Source organism: Tupaia chinensis, unplaced genomic scaffold (assembly GCF_000334495.1).
Source record: "Tupaia chinensis unplaced genomic scaffold, TupChi_1.0 Scaffold000415_1, whole genome shotgun sequence".
Classification (NCBI taxonomy): Eukaryota; Metazoa; Chordata; class Mammalia; order Scandentia; family Tupaiidae; genus Tupaia; species Tupaia belangeri.
The window spans coordinates 265873-286151 of NW_006159920.1; the positions used below are offsets into that span (position 1 = coordinate 265873).

Here is a 20279-nt window from a genome sequence, read left to right on the forward strand (position 1 = left end):
CCCCTATGCCACCTGTTGCTATAAATAAATTTTTATTGATATACATACAGCCAGTCACTTCTGTTTATGCATTGTCTATGACTGCTTTCACAGGAAACAGCAGAGTTGGGATAGTTGAGACAGATATCATACTGTCTAAAATTTTACTGTCTGGTCCTTTTAGGAAAATAAATATATCGAGACCAGTGGATAGTGTAATGGTTTTGTCTCTGGACTTCCACATGGTCAAACTGTGGTTCAGGTGCTGGACCTAGCAGCTTGAGACTCATGCTGGGTGCACGCGTGTGAGTGTGTGCCCAAAATCCTAAGAGGAGAATGGAAGAGAAGTGATTGTGGCATGGCCATCCCCCCAGGGAGTGATTTCTCACTTTCTGTTTTTCTGTCTCTCCAGCGAGTACACACGCCTTATAGCAAAACATCTCTCTTTTAAAAAAAAAAATGCCAGCGCAGTTTAATATCAACAGTAATGTTATTAAGCAATTATAATTTCATCATCTAGAGAAACCGAACCTAAACTAAAAAGGAAGAACCTGTAGTAGACCAGGCCCTGTAGCCTAGTGTTTAAGGGAGCCAGATCCAACCAACACAGTTAACTGCAGTTCGAATCCCAGTCCTAGAGGGTTTATAAAAACACACCAGTGTAGGGACCATCAGTTAGCGCAATGGCTATGTCGCTGGACTCCCACATAGTCGACCACAGTTCAAGTCCTGGACCCAGCGGCTTAAACTCACACCGGGTGTGTGTGCATGCGTGCCCAAGATCCCGAGAGAAGAATGGAGGAGAAGGGATTGCAGCATGGCCATCCCCCCGGGGAGTGATTTCTCGCTTTCTGTCTCTCTGTCTTTCTCTGTCTTTCTGGCGAGCACACGCACCCTAAAGCAAAAACCTCTCCAAAAAAAAAAAGAAAAACACACACACACACACACCAGGGCATGTGTACCCCAAGTCCTAATGAGACGGAGAAATGGAGGAGATGTTGTGGTGTGACTGCACCCCTCTGAGGGGTGCTTTTGCCCATTCCCTCTTTGTCTCTCTCTCTCCAGAAAGTGCTTGCACCATGTACCAATTAAAAAAAAGAAGAATCTGTAGTATTTTGGTTTTTTTGAAGGCCTTTAAGAACAATAATTCCATATTTGATATTATAAGAAACATAAATGTTTAATAATTCTGTCAAGGTGGCCCTCTCTTTGTCTAACATATCTGTCTTGCTATGGTTTATGCTTATTTCATCTTTTCTTTCTAGAGTGGAAATTTTCTTCTCTCTTTCTCTTTTATTTTTTATTTTTTATTTTTTGGAGAGGTTTTCATTATAGGGCGTGTCGCCAGACAGACAGAGAGAGACAGAGAGACAGAAAGCAAGAAATCACCCCCTAGGGGGGGATGGTCACGCCGCAATCCCTTCTCCTCCATTCTCCTCTCAGGATCTTGGGCACGCACGCACACGCGCCCAGCGTGGGTTTTAAGCCACTGGGTCCAGGATGTGAACCACGGTCGACTATGTGGGAGTCCAGCGACATAGCCATTATGCTAACTGCTGGTTCCCTCTCTTTCTCGTTTTTTATTTGCCAGAGGGCATGTATACTTGCCAGAGAGAGAGAGAGAAAGTACCCTGTAGGGACATGGTCATGCCACAGTCTCTTCTCCATCTCTCTGTCCTGCTGGGACATGTTGTAAATCATTGTTTCTCTTTTAATTTCTTTACATTTGTAGCCTGTGGGGACCAGCAGTTGGTGTAATGGCTACTCGCTGGACTCACATGTAGTCAACTGCAGTTAAACTCACTCATGCTGGGCATGTGTATGTGCGTGCCCAAGATCCCGAGAGGAGAATGGAGGGATTGCAGCATGGCCACCACCACCCCCCGGCGGGGGGTGATTTCTCGCTTTCTTTTTCTCTGTCTCTCTCTCTCTTTCTGGTGAGTGCATATACTCTATAGCAAATCCTCCCAAAAAAAAAAATTGTAGCCTGTGTACTATTAGTAAGTCTTTTTAAATTTAAAAAATAAGTTTTCCTTTATATCTTGAGTAATCTCTACCTCTAATATGTTTGTCTTTGAACCAGTGGTCATTTAGCATGTCTTTGCCTAGCTAACATTCTCTTTCCTATCTCACATCCTTCAAAAACAAGGAGTCTTTTGTTTTCTTATATAGATATCCAGCTTTTGCCTTGTCAGTTCATTCCTTTTACTGGTCCCTGTTACTCTTATGTTAGGTTAAACTTGTTATTTGGGACCAGCGGGTGGTGCATCAGTTGTGTTGGTGGACTCCCACATAGTTGACTGCACTTTGAGTCCTGGACTTGGCAGCTTAAACTCACTCTGGTCACATGTGCATGTGTGCCTAAGATCCCGAAAGGAGAATGAAGGAGAAGGAATTGTGGCGCAGCCACCCCATCAGGGGGTGATTTCTCACTTTCTGTCTTTGTCTCTCCAGCAAGCGCACACTCCTTATAGCAAAAAGCTCTTTAAAAAAAATAATAAACTAAACTTGTTGTTTAAGTAACACTTCTTTTACAACACCCCAAATTAGTTCATTTTTATTTATAAACTTGACGAACATTTATTTTTCCCTGAAAATGTAACACATTGCTTTACTCAAGAGTACAACTTACTTTTAAAATCTTAATTCTCAGTTTACAAGTATCAGACTAAGGAATCATGAACAGAAAATTATCTTCAGTTCTGGAATTTTCTCAATTGTATGACTTCTGTGTATCATTTTTTTGTTAACAGCTAAAATTCTCTGTTGTCATTAATTTAATCTGATCCAAATATTATTAGAGATACAATCCTAAGAGTATTTAAACCAAGGGAAGAGCAGACATGAGAGAAAATATATGAATATGTGTTAGTTTTAAGTCATTCTGTTATTTCAGGAATGTGCCTCAGTTATGGTAAAGTTATATTCAAACTACATTTAAATGTGATTAGATGTCAAGACCTGAAAAATTGTAGATGTTATTCCAGTTTTCTTTTTTTTTTAACTTTATTTATTTTACTTTGACCAGAGAGAGACACAGTAAGAGAGAAAGTGAGAAAGCAAGCTGCTAAGTCCAGGACTTGAACTGCGGTTGGCTATATGGGAGTCCAGCACCTTTAACCACCATGCCACCTGCCAACTCCTCTAGTTTTTCTTGATTCTACTCCCCTGCCAGATCTTCAACATCTTTTTTTTTTCTCACAAAGTTTATTTTTAATTATTGTACTTAACTTTATTTATTCATTTTAATTTGACCAGAGAGAGAACGTGAGAAAGCAAGCTGCCAGGTCTGGGACTTGAACCGTGGTTGGCCATGTGGGAGTCCAGTGCCCTTGACTACCACACCCCCTGCCAGCCCCAATCTTCAGCATCTTTAACCCAATAAGCCAACATTTCTCTTTAAATTAACTACATTTCCCTTTTTTTAGATAAAGTTCATACTTGTTTAACTAGCACTTCCTCCTTTATACAGTTCTTTTGATAAGTGAATTGAAAACATCTTGGACTTGAAGAGTAGTCTAAGAAATGTATCTTTCGGGACCAGCAGTTAGCTTAGGCTATGTCACTGGACTCCCATGTAGTCGACCGTGGTTCACGTCCCGGACCCTGTGGCTTAAACTCACGCCAGGAGCGTGTGTGCGTGCCCAAGATCTCGAGAGGAGAATGGAGGAGAAGGGATTGCAGTGTGGCCATCCCCCCTAGGGGGGGGATTTCTCGCTTTCTGTCTCTCTGTCTCTGTCTGTCTGGCAAGCGCACGTGCCCCATAGCAAAAACCTCTTCAAAAAAAAAAAAAAATGTATCTTTCAAAATCTATCATCCTAGACACTTTTATTCCTAACTGAAATGGGGGGAACCCCATCACACTTTCTTATTTTTATTTATTTATTTATTTTTGCTACAGGGTGCATCATGTGCTTAGCAGAAAGAGAAGAGAGAGAAAGTGAGAAATTACCCCTCGGGGAGATGGCCACACTGCTTTCTCTTCTCCATTCTTCTCTTAGAATTTCAGACACGCACACAGTTGCCATGTTTGCCAACTGGTCGGTCCAGGGCTCAAACCTCAGACTTGGCCATTTGGGTTATAGTTGCCTTAACCACCATGGTCCCAGCCAACCCTCTATCACTCTTTTTAAAAATACATCATGTTATATTCTTCAGAGGATAAAATAGAAGTTATTCTAGAGAAATACTATACAAAATAAAATTTGGGCCCAGCCATGGTGGCACAGGTGGTAACTCACCCCTCTGCAGTACTTGAAGCACATGGCCAATTGGGATTTGGATCCCAGGGCACTTACATATGTCAGATATGCACACAGGCCCATAATCTTGGCTGGTCAGAAGATAGGGGCAGGGATCACAGTGTGATAAGACCCTCCAAGGGATTCCTGTTTTGTGTCCTTTCATGAGAGAAATAAAATTTAAAAACTTTAAAGGGAAAACTTATTCTATCTTTCCTATGTACTTCCCAATAACATATTCTCTCTCAGGATGGTCATTTTTCATGACATTAGAAAAGGCCTAAATAAAATTTGACTTATTTATTTATTTATTTATTTATTTTTGAGAGGCTTTTCGCTATAGGGTGCGTGCGCTCGCTCACCAGACAGACAGAGAGAGACAAAAAGCGAGAAATCACCCCCCGGGAGGGATGGCCACGCCGCAGTCCCTTCTCCTCCATTCTCCTCTTGGGATCTTGGGCATGCATGCACACCCGACCGGCGTGAGTTTAAGCCACTGGGTCCGGGACTCGAACCGCAGTCAGCTACATGGGAGTCCAGTGACACAGCCATTACGCTAACTGCTGATCCCTATAAAATTTGGCTTTAAACACACACACACACACACACACACACACACACACACACAGTTCCAAATTTGCCAAATTCTCGTTTCTCGAGTTAACTTCGAAGAAGACTTGAAAGGGTTGTTTTTTTTTTTTATAATCCCGAGATTATCATAAATGTCAAAAGTGGCTCTTCTTGAATGATAACTGTTCATACCTCTCTCTTTCTCCACAGAATGATGACAGATCTAATGCCGTATCAAGTTCATCAATAACAGAAACAGGTAATATACTCAAGTAACCATATCAAGATCATCAGGATTTTAATTCCTTACCAGGATTTTCCTAATAAGTCACTTCTTAGAATGCTATAGCTTCTCTTTCTGAGGTGGTAATCAGAGAAAGATTGTTAACTTTTGCACATTTGCCATTTTTTAATTCACCTAGTTGTTCAGCTACTCAGCCCTGTAATAATTTTGCAAGACATACAGCTATGTTAACATTCATTCTGCCTTTATTGATATATCGAAAACGTGACAGAACCACATCCAAGCATTCCGCTTGCTTTCAGGATTACTTTTCTGTACTAGTCTTTTCACTAATAATAAAACAATCATTTTATATCATTGCCATGTTTAATTTGATATTTTTTCTTTATTTGTTTACTACACTTTCATCGCTTGTCTACCTCCATGTTTCTATCTCTTTTAACCTGATTTTGCTTTTTTTCACGCTGATTTAGTTCATCATTCCCCTGCATATTCTTTTCCTGCTGCTAACCAGAGAAATCAGCCCCAACGCCCTGAAAGTTTCCTTTTCCGAGCAGCCGTTAGGGCTGAAACAAATAAAGGTAAGTGGTATTGATTTTAAAAGGCAGGGATCAGGGGAAACAGCTTTACACTATGACATTAACTACTTTTTTTAAGAGAGATTTTTTACTATAGGGTGTGTGCACTCACCAGAGAGATAGGGAGACAGAAAGCGAGAACTCACCCACCTGGGGGTATGGCTATGCCACAGTCTCTTCTCCTTCATTCTCTTACTGGGATTTTAGGCACACTCGCGCATGCGCCCTGCCCCCCCAGTACACAAACTGTGATTGACCATGTGGGAGTCCAGCAATGTAACCATTATGCCATTGGCTGGTTCCGACTGCTTGTAAATTTCTACAAGCTTATCACCTTGGCAAAAGCTTTCAATTATGCGTGTGTCTGTGCTCTCGCAGACATTAAATCTGGAGAATCTAAAAACACACACACGTGTACACAAACACACATGTAGATGAATAGATAATTAGATTTTCAGTCCCATATCCTAGTAGTTAGTGAAGCCAGTTCTCTTATGGCTGACTGTGGTTCATATCCCAGGCTCAGCAGCGTGAAAAACACCAAGCACATGCGCATACCTATGCAAAATGCCAACAGGATGGAGAAATGGAGGAGAAAGGATTATAGAGTGACAGTACCCTACTGGAGGGATTCTTTTTATCTCTCTGGCAATTGCACTTGCTCTCTAGCAGTTAAAGAAAAAAAAATGTGTGTGTGTGTGTGTGTGTGTGTGTGTGTGTGTGTGTGTGTATGTAACATTTACATATTTTATTAGAAAGTTTCTTGGGCTGGCAATGGCGTGATTAAAGTGCTGGACTCCCACATGGCCAACTGTGGTTTGAATCCCAGACCTGGTGGCTTGCTTTCTCACTTTCTCTTTCTCTCTGTCAGTCTCTGGTCAAAACTGAAGAATAATCATAACTTAAATTAAAAATAAATAAATTTGTAAAACAAAAAAGAAAGTTCCTTAGTAACACCTAATAGTAGGTTATAGAGTAAACAAGTACAATGCTCCTTCAAGGCTTGAGAGAATGTTCCTCCTTGTAATGATTTTTTCCTTTTTCTGATTTTTCTACATTGATAGAAACTGTTTTCTGTGTTCTTAAAGAAATGAAACAGTAACACTTTTTAAAAATCTACTTAAAGAGTCTTTTTTTTTTTTAGTTAATATGACAGATTTTTGTCTAGCCTCCAGAAGAATTACCTAGAAATGGAAACAAACATTTTAAGTAACAAATAGCTTTTTACAAAGTTTATTTTTATACATGATAAGAGCACGTGCACACATGAGAGAAGGGGATGGGGATGAGTGCATGCATAACCCCCAACAGGGCTAGTCATGCCACAGTCCTTTTTCCTCCGTCATCCAGTCCTTCAGGATCCAGGGCGCACACTGACACATGCACAGCATGTTGCTGCCAGGGCTGAGGTTAGAACCGAAGTCAGGGGACCAGCAGTTGGCATAATGGCTATGTCGCTGGACTCCCATATAGTCGACCGCGGTTTGAGTCCTGGATCTAGTGGCTTAAATTCACGTCAGCGCATGTGCATGTGTGCCCAAGATCCCGAGAGGAGGATGGAGGAGAAGGGATTGCTGCGTGGCCATCCCCACTGGGGGGTGATTTCTCCCTCTCTGTCTGTCTCTGTCTGTCTGACAAGCTCACATGCCCCATAGTAAAAACCTCTCCAAAAAAAAAAGAAAGAACTGTAGTAAGCTCTGTGGGATCTGGCCACCTCTACACAGCACTGAACCACTGTTCTATAGGCCAGCCCCCAAATAGCTATTTATCATGAAACTGGCTACCATAGTCACGGCAAGCTTTCAAAATCAAACCACAAGTCCAGCGTCTTTTGGACCACAGTTGTAGTTCAGACTTGCTGGCTTGAAAATCACATTGGGCTCGTGTACATGCCTGCCCAAAATTCCAGTGGGAGAATGGAGGAGCAGGGATTGCAGCATGGCCATCCTCCGGCGGTGGGGGGGGGGGCGACTTCTCACTTCCCCTCTTATTATCTTGCTCTGTCTCTCTCCAATGAGCACATGTACCCTCTGTTAAAAGCCTAAAATAAACAAACAAATAAATAAATAAATAAAAATCAAAACAGAGACACACTGCCAGTGAGAGTACAAATTAATATGGAAAGTTGTTTGCATTATCTACTCAGGTTGAATATTGTGTACCCTGTGACCAGCAATTTTACTTTCAGAAACATACAAATGGATTTCAAAAAATGTGGATAAAAAAATTCACAATAGCATTATTCACAATAACCCCAAAACAAATACCCATCAATAGAGTATATAGACAAATAGTGGTATATTTGTACAATGGAATACCACATAACCACATAAAATCTGTTCATTTGAAAATAAACAAAGTACTATATGCAACAGTGTGGATAAATTTCATAAACACATTTGTCGAAAGATGTCAGACACCAAAGGATGCTGTGTTTTAATTTATAGAAACTGACAAAAGTAACTCATGATGCTAAAAATAAGGATACTGGTAACCTGTGGGTACTGATGGTGCGAAGCACAAGACGGGCTTCTGCTTGTTCTCACGTTGCATTTAGAGAACGAGGATTTGCTTTGTGAGAATTGACTGAGCTCTGTGCTTATGATTTATGCAATTTTTCTATACATGTATTATTTTTCAATTAAAAAGATTTTGAAGTAGATATAATCAAACAAAAGTAGTTGAGCCAGATGAGTATTGGATATTTTACAGTTGTTTATACTGTTCTATTGTTGTGTATATCTGAAATTTTCCATAATATAAACCTTTCTAAAAAGTCCCTCTGGGAAATAGAAAGTGCAATATGTGCAGGGAAACTGTGAGCAGGCATATGTGTGTATTTTCCTAGCGCTGGCTATCCTCTTCCTGTATCACAAGTCAATGTTTTTCTAGGTCATGCTGCACCCCTTCCATCTTCTGCACCCACCACTGATTGTACAGCTCCTGTAACAAGACAGAATTCGAGACAAAGAGAAGAAGAGCTGGAACTAATAGACCAACTACGGAAAGTGTGTGCTTTACCTTTGGATTTCACTTCCTTCTCGATACTGCTGTAGTTCATAATCTTGCAATCACTTGTTCATTAGACATAGGATTTTTGCTAGAATCAACAAGTATCCATTGTGTTCTTTGTTTTGTGATACATATAAAAGAAATTGTGCTATTAAGGTCATTCTTTTCTACTGTTTAGTAAGAAGATGGGATGGATTATTCTATAAATCTCAATTCTTGGCCCCACTTATTTAAAAATAAATTATTTTCTGCCTCATGTTATAAAGACAACTTGTAAGAGTAATAATAATTTATGTGTGTAGACATATATGTACATAGTTATGGATTAACTGTATATTATATTAGCAATTAAAGATAATCTAATTGTCTAAAAACTAGAAAACCACATTAGAATTTCTGTCATGCTTTGCACCACAGTGGCTTGGCTACCATATGTGTATGTTATCAACTTAGGAGAGGAAGATAAAATAATGATTGTGTCACTTAAATTTTATCTCCTTTTTCTCTGAATTTCTAATCAAATATATCCCATTGTAACAATTGTTTTCTGTTCTGTGTGTCACTCACTCTCCAGTTAATATACAATTTGTTTTCCTGTTTCTTCAGCATATTGAGTACCGGTTGAAAGTATCTCTGCCTTGTGATCTTGGAGCAGCTCTAACCGATGGTGTTGTTCTTTGCCATTTGGCCAACCATGTGCGGCCTCGATCTGTCCCAAGTATTCACGTTCCTTCACCAGCTGTAGTAAGTTTATGATACTAAAAAAACATCGACTACCCATGACATATTTATTACGCACAGAGGCAGACATCACACTGGATATTAGACAAATCTGAAGAGTCCAATTCCTGTCTTCCTGGTACTGGTAAAACAGATGTGTAAACAGGTAACAGCAATGTAATAAATGTAAGAGAGATCTTTAAGAAGTGTGCTGTGGAGATTCAAAAAGCAACAACTTAACTACACCACGAGAGTGATGTAGGGAACCCTTCCCAGAGGGAGAAAATTGGAGTAATTTCTTAAAGTATGAGTAGGGATTTGCCAGCAACACAGAGAGGGAGATAGATATTCCAGGCATAGTATTCCTAGATTCAAAAGCTAAAGAAGGTCACGGCATATTCAGGGGATTGTTAAACCGTTCAGAATGGATCATGCACAGGATGTGAGTACAAATGCAGAGGATAAAGTTAGAGAGGTAAGCCAGGAGCTGTGTTACAGAGGCCTATGCACCATGCCAAGGAGTTAGCTTATCCTAGCATAAGCAATGAGGAGGGAATACAGTGATTATAATTCAAGTTTAGCATGATGAATCTAGCTGAATAATGACACATGGATAGATTAGCGGTGGTAACACTGGAGGAAAGATACCCAATTAAGAGGCTGTTGCATTAGTCCAGGCTAGAAAAGTTAACTAGCTTGGATTAGGGTAATAAGAGGGGAGATTATTTCAGACATAGAACTGACATGACATGACCATCCTAAAGTGGGAAATGAGGGAGAATGTATAGTCAAGATGGCTGGCAGGTTTTCTTTGGACTGCTGGTCAGATCTGGACATTTGTCTCTGGAAGACAACCCACCAGAAAAAGAACAGGCTTGGGTTGACACACCCTCCCTTTTTTCTATAAAAAAATTATTTTAAGAATTATTTTAACTTATTATTATTATTATTATTAATTATTTTCCAATTTAACCAGAGAGAGGGAAATTGAAAAAGGAAGCCACCAGGTGCAGGACTCGAGCCACTGTCTGCCATGTGGGAATCCAGCAGCCCCAACCACCACGCCACCTGCTGGCCCCCTTTTAAATTTGTTTAATTGCCAGAGGGCAGGTGCACTCCTGAGAGATTGTAACCCATCTCTATTTTTCCATCCTGTCAGGATTTGGGGCACACACACCCAGTGTGTTTTTTAAACCACGGGGGCTGAGATTGTAACTACAGTTGTCCATGTGGGGGCCAGCTTTCCTTCAAATTTTTATTATGAAAATTTTCAAAGGTTCAGAAAACTTGAAAGAATAATACAGTGAACGCTTTTTTTTTTTTTTTTTTTTGTTTTAGGGCGCGTGGCGCTCGCCAGACAGACAGAGAGAGACAGAAAGCAAGAAATCACCCCCCAGGGGGGATGGTCACGCCACAGTCCCTTCTCCTCCATTCTCCTCTCAGGATCTTGGGCACGCACACACACACGCCCGGCGTGAGTTTTAAGTTACTGGGTCTGGGACGTGAACCGCGGTCGACTACGTGGGAGTCCAGCCATATAGCCATTACGCTAACTGCTGGTTCCCTACAGTGAACCCTTTTAAAGTCTCCAACCAGAACTGACACTTAGCACATTTTGCCATACTTGCTTTATCTGTGTGTTAGTGTGTATGTGTGTGAATTTCAACTGCACTATTTAAAAGTTGCAGATACTGTGACACTTTATTCTCTAGATATTTCAGAGAATTGTCCTGGGCCCCCTCACTCACGCTTCACCATAACCTGTAGACAGTGACTGATAGGGACTGAGCTCTTCCTTGGAGTGGGAGTGTGGTGTAGTTTACATTCCAGAGCTCCCATGGGCTCAGGCTGGAGCTGAGAGGGGACAGCTAAGAGCCCTTAGTGAGCAACAGAGGGTGGAGATGGGTCAGACACGTGGAGGCACACACCAGGGGAGTGTCCCTCCACGGGGAGGCAGCACCAGCACCCGCCACGAGTGATGCTTGTGTTTCCCCAGCTGTGCTAAGGCTACCTTTCCCAGCTGCTCTCCCTGCTCTGCCTGTTCCCAGATACACACATACACACCACTAGGACACAATCAACGTTCCCACGTGGCATTCGATTATTATCTGTTGTGGCATCCTTTTTGGGTAGTTGTGACTAGATACTGTACATTTATAACATGTTTACCAGTGTTGAACTTTTCAAAGGTTTGCCCTCATCTCATTTCTGGTCATGTGCTATTATTTAATAGGCAGTACCTGATACAGACTGTTTACTCAAACTGCTGTTATCTTGAGGCTTATCAATGGCCATTTCTCGAATTTCCACTTCCATTCATCTTGCTATCTCTCCAGATGCAAATCCTTTGTCTCTCCCAAGACCTGTATTCTTCTAGGTGTAAAAACTTCTTTGTTACCGAGGTCCCAAAGTCTGCCATGGCTTTTTCCTATCTGACATGTCCAAAAATAGAGACATATACTTGTTTCTAAGGAAAATAGGGGGCTCCGTGGCCTGGTGATTGGGCAGCTGGATCCCACATGGCTGGCTGTTCAGTTTAAGTCTTGAATCCAGCAGCTTGGGAAATACACCAGGCACTTGTATGCGCATACTCAAAATCCTGAAGAGTGAGAGAGGGAGGAGAAGGGAGTGCAGAATGACCATGCCCCATAGGGTTGCTTTCCCACTTTCCCCTCTTTCATTTCTTTCCAGTGAGCACATGAGCCTCCTAGAAATCAATTAGTAAAGAAAGAAAAGAGGTAAACTCTTTTCATTTAGTGATCTCAGAAAGCAAGCATTCAATTTCACATAGGAAAGGCAGAAAGGAACAAAAAGCACTGCCGAAGTCAGTTATGCTCCTAAAGACCATTCGTGTATGGTAATTTACTGTAATTCTTTGAGAACTGGTGAGACTTAGTATAATTACAGTTGTTTCTTCTATAACTAATTACAGTTTCTTGATACATTATACAAACCATGACTTCTTTTCCCCTAGCTCAAAAAATGACCCTCCTCATTATAAAGGAAGGTCATAGACCCAGGCATTTTAAGAGAAATTCAGAAAAGCATGTATGTTTATAACCTTTAAGTATTTACAGTCATTAAGGTATAATTAATCTTCTTGTTATCAAAGACATTTGATAAATGCTGCTTGGTTGATGAGTAGGCATAGGTGTTAATCAGTATAATTCACATTCTTAGAAATACACAATTGAATCATATAAAACATCACCACGGGGACTAGCAAAGGGCATAACAATGGAGTCACTGGACTCCCACATGCCCATCACAGTTCAAGTCCCAGGCCCAGTGTTTTGAACATCAACCCAGGCACATGTACGTGCGTGCCCAAGATCCCGGGAGGAGGGTGGAGGAGAAGGGACTGTGACATGGCCATACTCCCAGGGGTTATTTCTCACTTTCCCTCTCACTGTCGCTCTCTTTCTCTGGCGAGTGCATGTGACATAAGGCAAAAACCTCTCCAAAAAAAAAAAAATCATGGCAAATATTACCATGTGACAACTCACTTAATGAACCATCCACCAGGGATGATGGCCTGAAAAGATTTTGAATCATTTCAGATGTCAAGAAAAGCTAAATCGGGGCTGGGAGGTGGCATGATGGCTAAAGGTACTGGATTCCCTCATGACGAACCGTGGTTCAAATCCCAGATCTGGCAACTTGCTTTCTCGCTTTCCCTTTCTCTCTGTCTGTCTGGTCAAAATAAGTAATAATACTAATAAGAGCAACAAATAGAATTAAATAAATAGATAATTTTTTTAATTTTAAAAAAAGAAAGAAAGGAAAGCTGGGGGCCGGGAGGTAGTATGGTGGTTAAGGGTACTGGAATCCCACATGGCCAACCGTGGTTCAAGTCTCGGACCTGGTGGCTTGCTCCCTCATTTTCTGTGTCTGTCTCTCTCTGTCATCACAATGTAACAGTGGGGAACCAGCCTGTGGCCTGGTAGTTAAGGTGGCTAGATCCCACATAGCCAATCCTGTGGGCCTTTTGGGAAGTTTTCCTTTTGAAAAAAAATGTTAGAGAATTATTTATTTAATTTTATTTATTCATTCATCCATTTTAATTTGACTAGAGAGAGATGCACAGAGAGAGAGGGAAAGAAAGTGAGAAAGCAAGCCACCAGGTCTGGGACTCAAACGGTGGTCAGCCATGTGGGAGTGTCTAGTGCCTTAGCCACCACACCACCTGCTGGTCCCTCCTTTTGAAATTTGAAAATGATTCTTTCTTCCCATCCCACTTACTGTCTTTTTATCTTTCATGACAAAGCTAATCCTATCCCCTCTACCATTCTCAGGTCACAATTATAATACTATCCACCACTATTATTGTTTATGTAAGTTTGTTTCTTCCATTAGAGGGAAACAGAACAAGTACTCCCATTGAGACCTCATACCACAGTTCGTTCCCCCAGCCTTCCCAGTCAGCCAAGATGAGCAGCTCGACCTGGGGAGCAACCCCCCGTCTTCCATATGGCTGTTAGCCGTGCAGAGCAGGGCTACCCCTGCACCACAGCCAGGCCCACCACTGTTAACTTATTGATGTTGTCCTCTTCTTCTGTGACAAAGTATTATGTTCCATCTTTGAAGGAAACTCGTATCTACAGGTGAAATCTTTTTTCCCCTAGAGATGGTATAGGCTTTCATCTGTTTGCCATTGTTAAAAGTCTTCAGGTCAGATTCCTGGAACTGTTTGGCTTCCATACCTGATGGAAACCAAGCAGTGAATTTGTATAACTGAACTTGTTAATCATTCTGGAAAAGGGATTCATATTTCTTTTTTGTATTTCATGATAACCTACCAGATGAAAGGGTGATAAAAACTTAGTTTATATAATGCAGCTGAATTTCTGGTCATTAGAGATTTTAACAGAAAGATGAGTTCACCATTTAGTAACCTTTAGAAAATAATTTCTTTGGGTCAGAAGGTGGCATGGAGGTTGGGGTGCTGGACTCACACATGACTGACCAAGGTTCAAGTCCTGGACCTGGCAGCTTGGTTTCTTACTTTCTCTCTCGCTCTGGTCAAATTGAAAAATTATAATAAATTTTTAAAAATTAAACAAAAAAGAAGGTTCTTTAACCCAATCTTTTAAAATTCAGAAAGACTTTTCCTCGTGTGTGTGTGTGTGTGTGTTAAAGAGCATTTGTGCTGACCAGAGAGAGACAAAGAAGGGAAGAGAAGAGGGGGAGAGGAGAAAGTGCCATCCCCATGGGAAATGGTCACGCTGCAGTCCCTTTTCCACCATCTCGTCCTCCTTTCAGGATTTGGGCACATATACAAATGTGCCTGGTGTGTTTGCTCCCTTAACTACCAGGCCATGGAGTTGCCCTCCCCCAATTTTTTTTTTTTTAATTAAGATGTTCTCATTGAGTGGAGAGATGATCTACTTGCATATTTGTGAACAAAGGCTGTTGGTTACTTTTAATTACCTTTTTTTAAGAAAAGAAAGGAGAGCCAGCCCCATACCTGGATCCCACATGGCTGACTATAGTTTGAGTCCTGGACTTGACAGCTTCAAAACAACACCGGGTACATGTGCACATGTGACCAAAATCCCAAGAGGAAAATGTAGGAAAAGGGACTGTGGCATGGTCATCCCCCTGAGGGAGACGTTCTCACTTTCTCTCTCTTTCTCTCCTCCCCATCTCTCTCCAGCAAACTTGCATGCCCTATCACAAAAAGAAAAGAAAATTTTTAAGAGAAAGGAAATGAACCGGGACCAGCAGTTAGTGTAATGGCTATGTCGCTGAACTCCCGTGTAGTCGATCGCAGTTCAAGTCCTGGACCTGGTGGCTTAAACTCACAATGGTCACGTGTGCATGCATGCCCAAGATCCTAAGAGGAGAATGGAGAAGAAGGGATTGCAGTGTGGTCATCCTCCCTGGGAGGGGCGATTTCTCACTTTCTGTCTCTCTCTGTTTTTCTGGCTAGCACACGCGCCCTATAGCAAAAAACCTCTCTAAAAAAAGAAAAAAAAAAATCAAAACAAGGGGCCAGTATGTGGCAAAGTGGTTAAGATGCTGGACTACCATAGAAGTGACCATAGTTCAAATCTCAGACTAGGCAGCTTAAAAATCACACCAAGCATGTGTTCATGTGGACCCCAAATTCTAAGAGGCTGAAGGAGAAGGGACTGTGGTATGGCCATCCTCTCTAGGGATGATTTCCCACTCCCCGCTCCCCCACCTATTTCACTCACCCATGCCTTAGAAAAAAACCTATCCCTGACAAATTTATCTACTTAGCACTTCTCTTACGAAATCAAAGCTAAGGGACCAGCAGTTGGTGTAATGGCTATGTTGCTGAACTCCCGTGTAGTTGACCACAGTTCAATTCACAGACCCAGTGGGTTAAACTCACGCCGGGTGGGTGTGTGTGTGTGTGCCCAAGATTCCGAGAGAAAAACGGAGGAGAAGGGATTGCAGTATGGCCATGCCCCCTGGGGGGTGATTTCTCGCTTTCTGTCTCTGTCTCTCTCTGTCTTTCTAGCAAGCGCACACACTCTCAAAAAATAAAAAAAAATCAAAGCTAAATGTCTAAAATGGAAGTGGTAAACTGTTTCTCTGAGGCCCTCACCTGTTTTGTGAATATTTTTTTTGTTTCTCAGTTTTTGCTATAGGGCCCATGTGCTTGCCTGAGATGGGGAAGAAGGGGGGAGTGAAAAATCACCCACCAGTAAGGAACCAGCAGTTAGCGTAATGGCCGTGTCACTAGACTCCCACGTAGTCGACCGCGGTTCACGTCCCAGACCCGGTGGCTTAAAACTCACGCCGGGCGCAAGTGCGTGCGTGCCCAAGATCCCAAAAGGAGAATGGAGGAGAAGGGATTGCGGCGTGGTCATCCCCCCTGGGGGGTGATTTCTCGTTTTCTGTCTCTCTGTCTCTCTCTGTCTGTCTGGCGAGTGCACGCGCCCTAAAGTGAAAACCTCTCCAAAAAAAAAAAAAGAAATCACCCACCAGGAGGGATGTCCTTGGGCACACACACACCTGCCGTGAGATTTAAGCCACTGGGTCCAGGACTGACCACACTCAGTCATGTAAGAGTCCAGCGCCTTAACCACTATGCCACCACTGGTCCCCCACACTTACTTGTTTACGTGTTGTCTCTGGTTGTTTTCGTGCTCCTAGCAGAATTCAGTAATTGTAACAGTTAATACGGCCCTCGAGATTAACATTTATTACCCCATTCTTTAAGAAGTTTACTGACCCTGGGACCAGGAGTTAGCGTAATGGCTATGTCGCTGGACTCCCACGTAGTCGACCGCGGTTCTATTCCTGGACCCGGTGGCTTAAACTCACGCCAGACACGTGTGCATGCGTGCCCAAGATCCCGAGAGGAGAATGGAGGAGAAGGGATTGCAGCGTGGCCATCTCCCCTGAGGGGGTGATTTCTCACTTTCTGTCTCTCTGTCTGATGAGTGCACGCACCCTATAGCAAAAACCTCTCAAAAAAAAAACCAAAAAGTTTACTGACCCTCTATAGAATTGTTTAAAGCAATTGGCAAGATATTTCAGATTAGAATAAAATTTTTAAGTTTGCCAGTAACACCATTATTTTCCTTCCTTTTCTTGCAGCCAAAATTAACAATGGCCAAATGCAGGCGAAATGTGGAGAATTTTCTAGAAGCTTGCAGAAAGATTGGTGTACCTCAGGTAATAACTTGATCATTTTCCTATGTAGCCTAAATAGATTCAGATAATATTATCCTAAAATCCCTCAGAAAAGCAAGTCTCTAAAATCTTATAGAACTGGCTTTAAACTAAGTGATCATTACTAACATGATTTTGTGTTCTGAGAGTTAATATGCTTTTGATCAGTTTTTGTTAATTATTTCTAAGGACTGTACAAAGAAATAATAAACACATAAATATAAATTATACTAAATAATTCCTTAAAAATGATTATTCCATTTTCCTAAACATCCCAGTTGCTGTTTGACTTGTATACAACTCCATACACAGTAGCATCTCTCTCCCAAAATAAGTGCATCTCAGATTGAGAATGCTTTAGTTGGTTTCAGGTTTTTAAACATTTGCTTTAATACTTTTTAAAATGTTAATTTTGAACTAATATTAGGCTTCCAGAAATGTTGCAGAAATCACACAGAAAGCTTCTATATATATATACTTTACCCAGCTTCCACTAACACTAACATCCCATTTGTTAGACCCAGTGCAGTTGTGCAAACTGAGGAATACTGGAATAATACTGACTTTCAGATTTTATTGACATTCCATCAGTTTTCTCAGTAAGGTCTAATACTCTAAGGTTTAGGATATGAGAGGCTATTTCTAAGCACTTACTCTGCAATTAGACCTTATTGCTTCTAGATTCCTCAGTTATAATGTTAATATCCTTTAATAATGCAAATAGTTAAGCTTTATTTATAAATATGGTTAAGGAGAATGGACTTGATATACTTTTTACTCAGTCATCCTTTGGAGAAAAACAATTCTAGGATCGGTCCTGTAGCCTAGTGGTTAAGGGAGCCAAATCCCACATGGCTGATCTCAGTTCAAGTCCCAACGTTGGCAACTTGAGAAACTCACTGGTACATGTGCATGCCCAAATCCCAGCAGTATGGAGAAACAAAGGGAGGAGAGCATGCCTACTCTCCATTGTCTGGTACTTTCTCCCCACTTCTCTGTCATTCCATCTCTCTCTGGCAAGCTCACATTCCCTCTGGCAATTGAAAAGAAAAAAAAAATTATGTTGAGCCAGTCTGTGGTGTGGTGGTTAAGGCGCTGGATCCCACTTGGCCAGCTACACAGCTCAAGTTGACTCTGTGGCTTGAGAAATATGCCCAGTGTATGTGTTTGCATGTCCAGAATCTTGAAAGGAGAGAGAGAGAGATGAAAGAGAAGAGACTGCAGCGTTAATCGTGCCCCATGGGGGGTGCTTTCTCTGCCCTCCCCACTGCCTCTCTGGCAAGTACACATGCCATTTGACAAAATTAAAAACAAGCAGATAAGGGGCCAGCAGTTAGCGTTAATGGCTATGTTGCTGAACTCCCATGTAGTCTACTGCGGTTTGAATCCCAGGCCTGGTGGCTTAAACTCATGCCGGGCGTGTGTGCGTGCGTGCCCAAGATCCCGAGAGGAGAATGGAGGAGGAGGGATTGCGGTGTGGCCATCTCCGCTGGGAGGGGGGGGTGATTTCTCTCTCTGTCTTTCTGTTTCTCTCTGGCTAGTGCATGTGCCCTATAGCAAAAATCTCTTCCCACCAAAAGAAATAATAATTATATTAAACCACTGAGCTGGTACTTTTAAAAGAAACTGTTTTTCCCAATTGCCTGGGAGCACATGGACTTGTCAGATGAAGGGAGAAAACACCTCCCAGTGGACTGGGTCATGCCATAATCCTTCCTCCATTACTTTATCCCATTGGAATTTGGAGCATGTGTACCCAATGTATGTTTCAAACCTCCAGGGCCAGGATTTGAACCACAGTCAGCCATGTGGGATCAAGCTTCCTATGCACGGCACTTAACCACTGCACTATAGGCTGGCCCTAGAACGAACCATTAGAAAATATATCAAGAGTATATAATATAGTTTCTAGCAAGTATTTTCTCCATATTAACAAGCAGGTTCTATTATTCACACGTGCATATTAATACTCAGTTTTTCCCTTCTGCATACTAAAAGCGTTTCTACTTATGCAAACATGCCCAGTACCTGCCCCTGTTGCATACCATGATGACTTGAACAAGAGCAAGTGGCATGGGCTGGTGCAGAGAATGAGAACCACAGCAAAGTTATGAGTGATCAAAAAGAGGCCCTGCACAGTGTTGAACACAGCCCTATTCAAGTGAGGTGGGCTGACAGCCTGTGCCAGCACCTGTTAAAAGCACTGTTTACCAGCTTTTACAGTCGTTACACCTGTCTGCTGAGTTTTGTAGAATCATCCTCTCTGATTTAAAGTACCGACACTATTCCTGCCATCAGTCAGTAAAATGCCAAAACAATGTGCCTTAAAGCATGCATTTAAGTCAGCATTTGTCAAGCAGTGGTTGTTCAGATTTATTTTGGGACAGCCTGCAGAGCTGTGCTATTTGAAGGCAGGTATGTAGATAGAAAAAAAAATACAATTTTAAAGGACTGGGTCGTTTTCAAGAGTGGTTAGGCTGGGGTTGTTGACACACCCTCTTCCTTCTCCAGCTTCCCTACCAAGAGGAAGAAATGGACACTCCACACAGGCTGTCTCTTTCTTCTCCCCTTCTGCCTTTTGCCCACATCCCTACCATTACCACTACAGATTTTATGCTGCTAAAAAATTAGCCATTTGCCTAAAGCAAAATAAAGGAAAATGAATAAATCTATACACCTATAAGTTGAAACTAGCAATCTCAGGTCCCTCCGCTACAGGAAGGAAGATCTGTCCTTCCTCTTTTTCCTTCCTCTCCCCTCCTCAGCACATCCTAGCCTTCGCTTAAACAGCCCCTCTTACTTTATTTGACTTGAAAAGAAAACCAGGGGTCTAATAATGAGCATTTTTGAAAATATAAGACAGAAAACTTAATGTTGTAAATATTTGTCAGATTCTATGCCCAGATAATATGCAAAAAAGTGAATAATTTTATCAGTATAGCTTTTAAAGTTTCATACATTAAATTATAAATAAAACACTAAAGATGAAGGAGACTATTAAAAACCTCAAGTGAGACTGAGCATATGGGTATTGACTATTATTACAGTATTGTGATTTTTAAATATGTTACATTAAACTATAAAGAGTGATAAAAAATAAACTTGTATTTGAGTTTAATCTCTCACTTCCTGGCGTTGTCATATGTGTTAAAGAATACTTCTGTTGTCCAGTCTTGTAGTGTTTTCATTTACTTATTTAATATATTGATCTCCAAAGTAGAGGATATGGATGATCTCTAAGGCCCCTCACAGCTCTACATTTATTCTGTGACCTGGACTTGGCTG

General features: G+C 41.6%; 1 protein-coding gene across 3 annotated transcripts in view; it reads left to right on the plus strand.

Moving 5' to 3' along the window:
* The window catches only part of LRCH3 (leucine rich repeats and calponin homology domain containing 3), a gene marked incomplete at its 5' end in the record, with an annotated part of 135469 nt that overhangs the window by 109435 nt on the left and 5755 nt on the right, over positions 1-20279 (plus strand). For 2 of the 3 annotated variants that reach the window (XM_027774211.1, XM_027774210.1), the window contains 5 exon segments: positions 5001-5049; positions 5508-5615; positions 8505-8620; positions 9231-9368; positions 16920-16997. In XM_027774211.1, the coding sequence (XP_027630012.1) occupies positions 5001-5049; positions 5508-5615; positions 8505-8620; positions 9231-9368; positions 16920-16997 (489 nt within the window). 3 annotated transcript variants of the gene reach the window in all.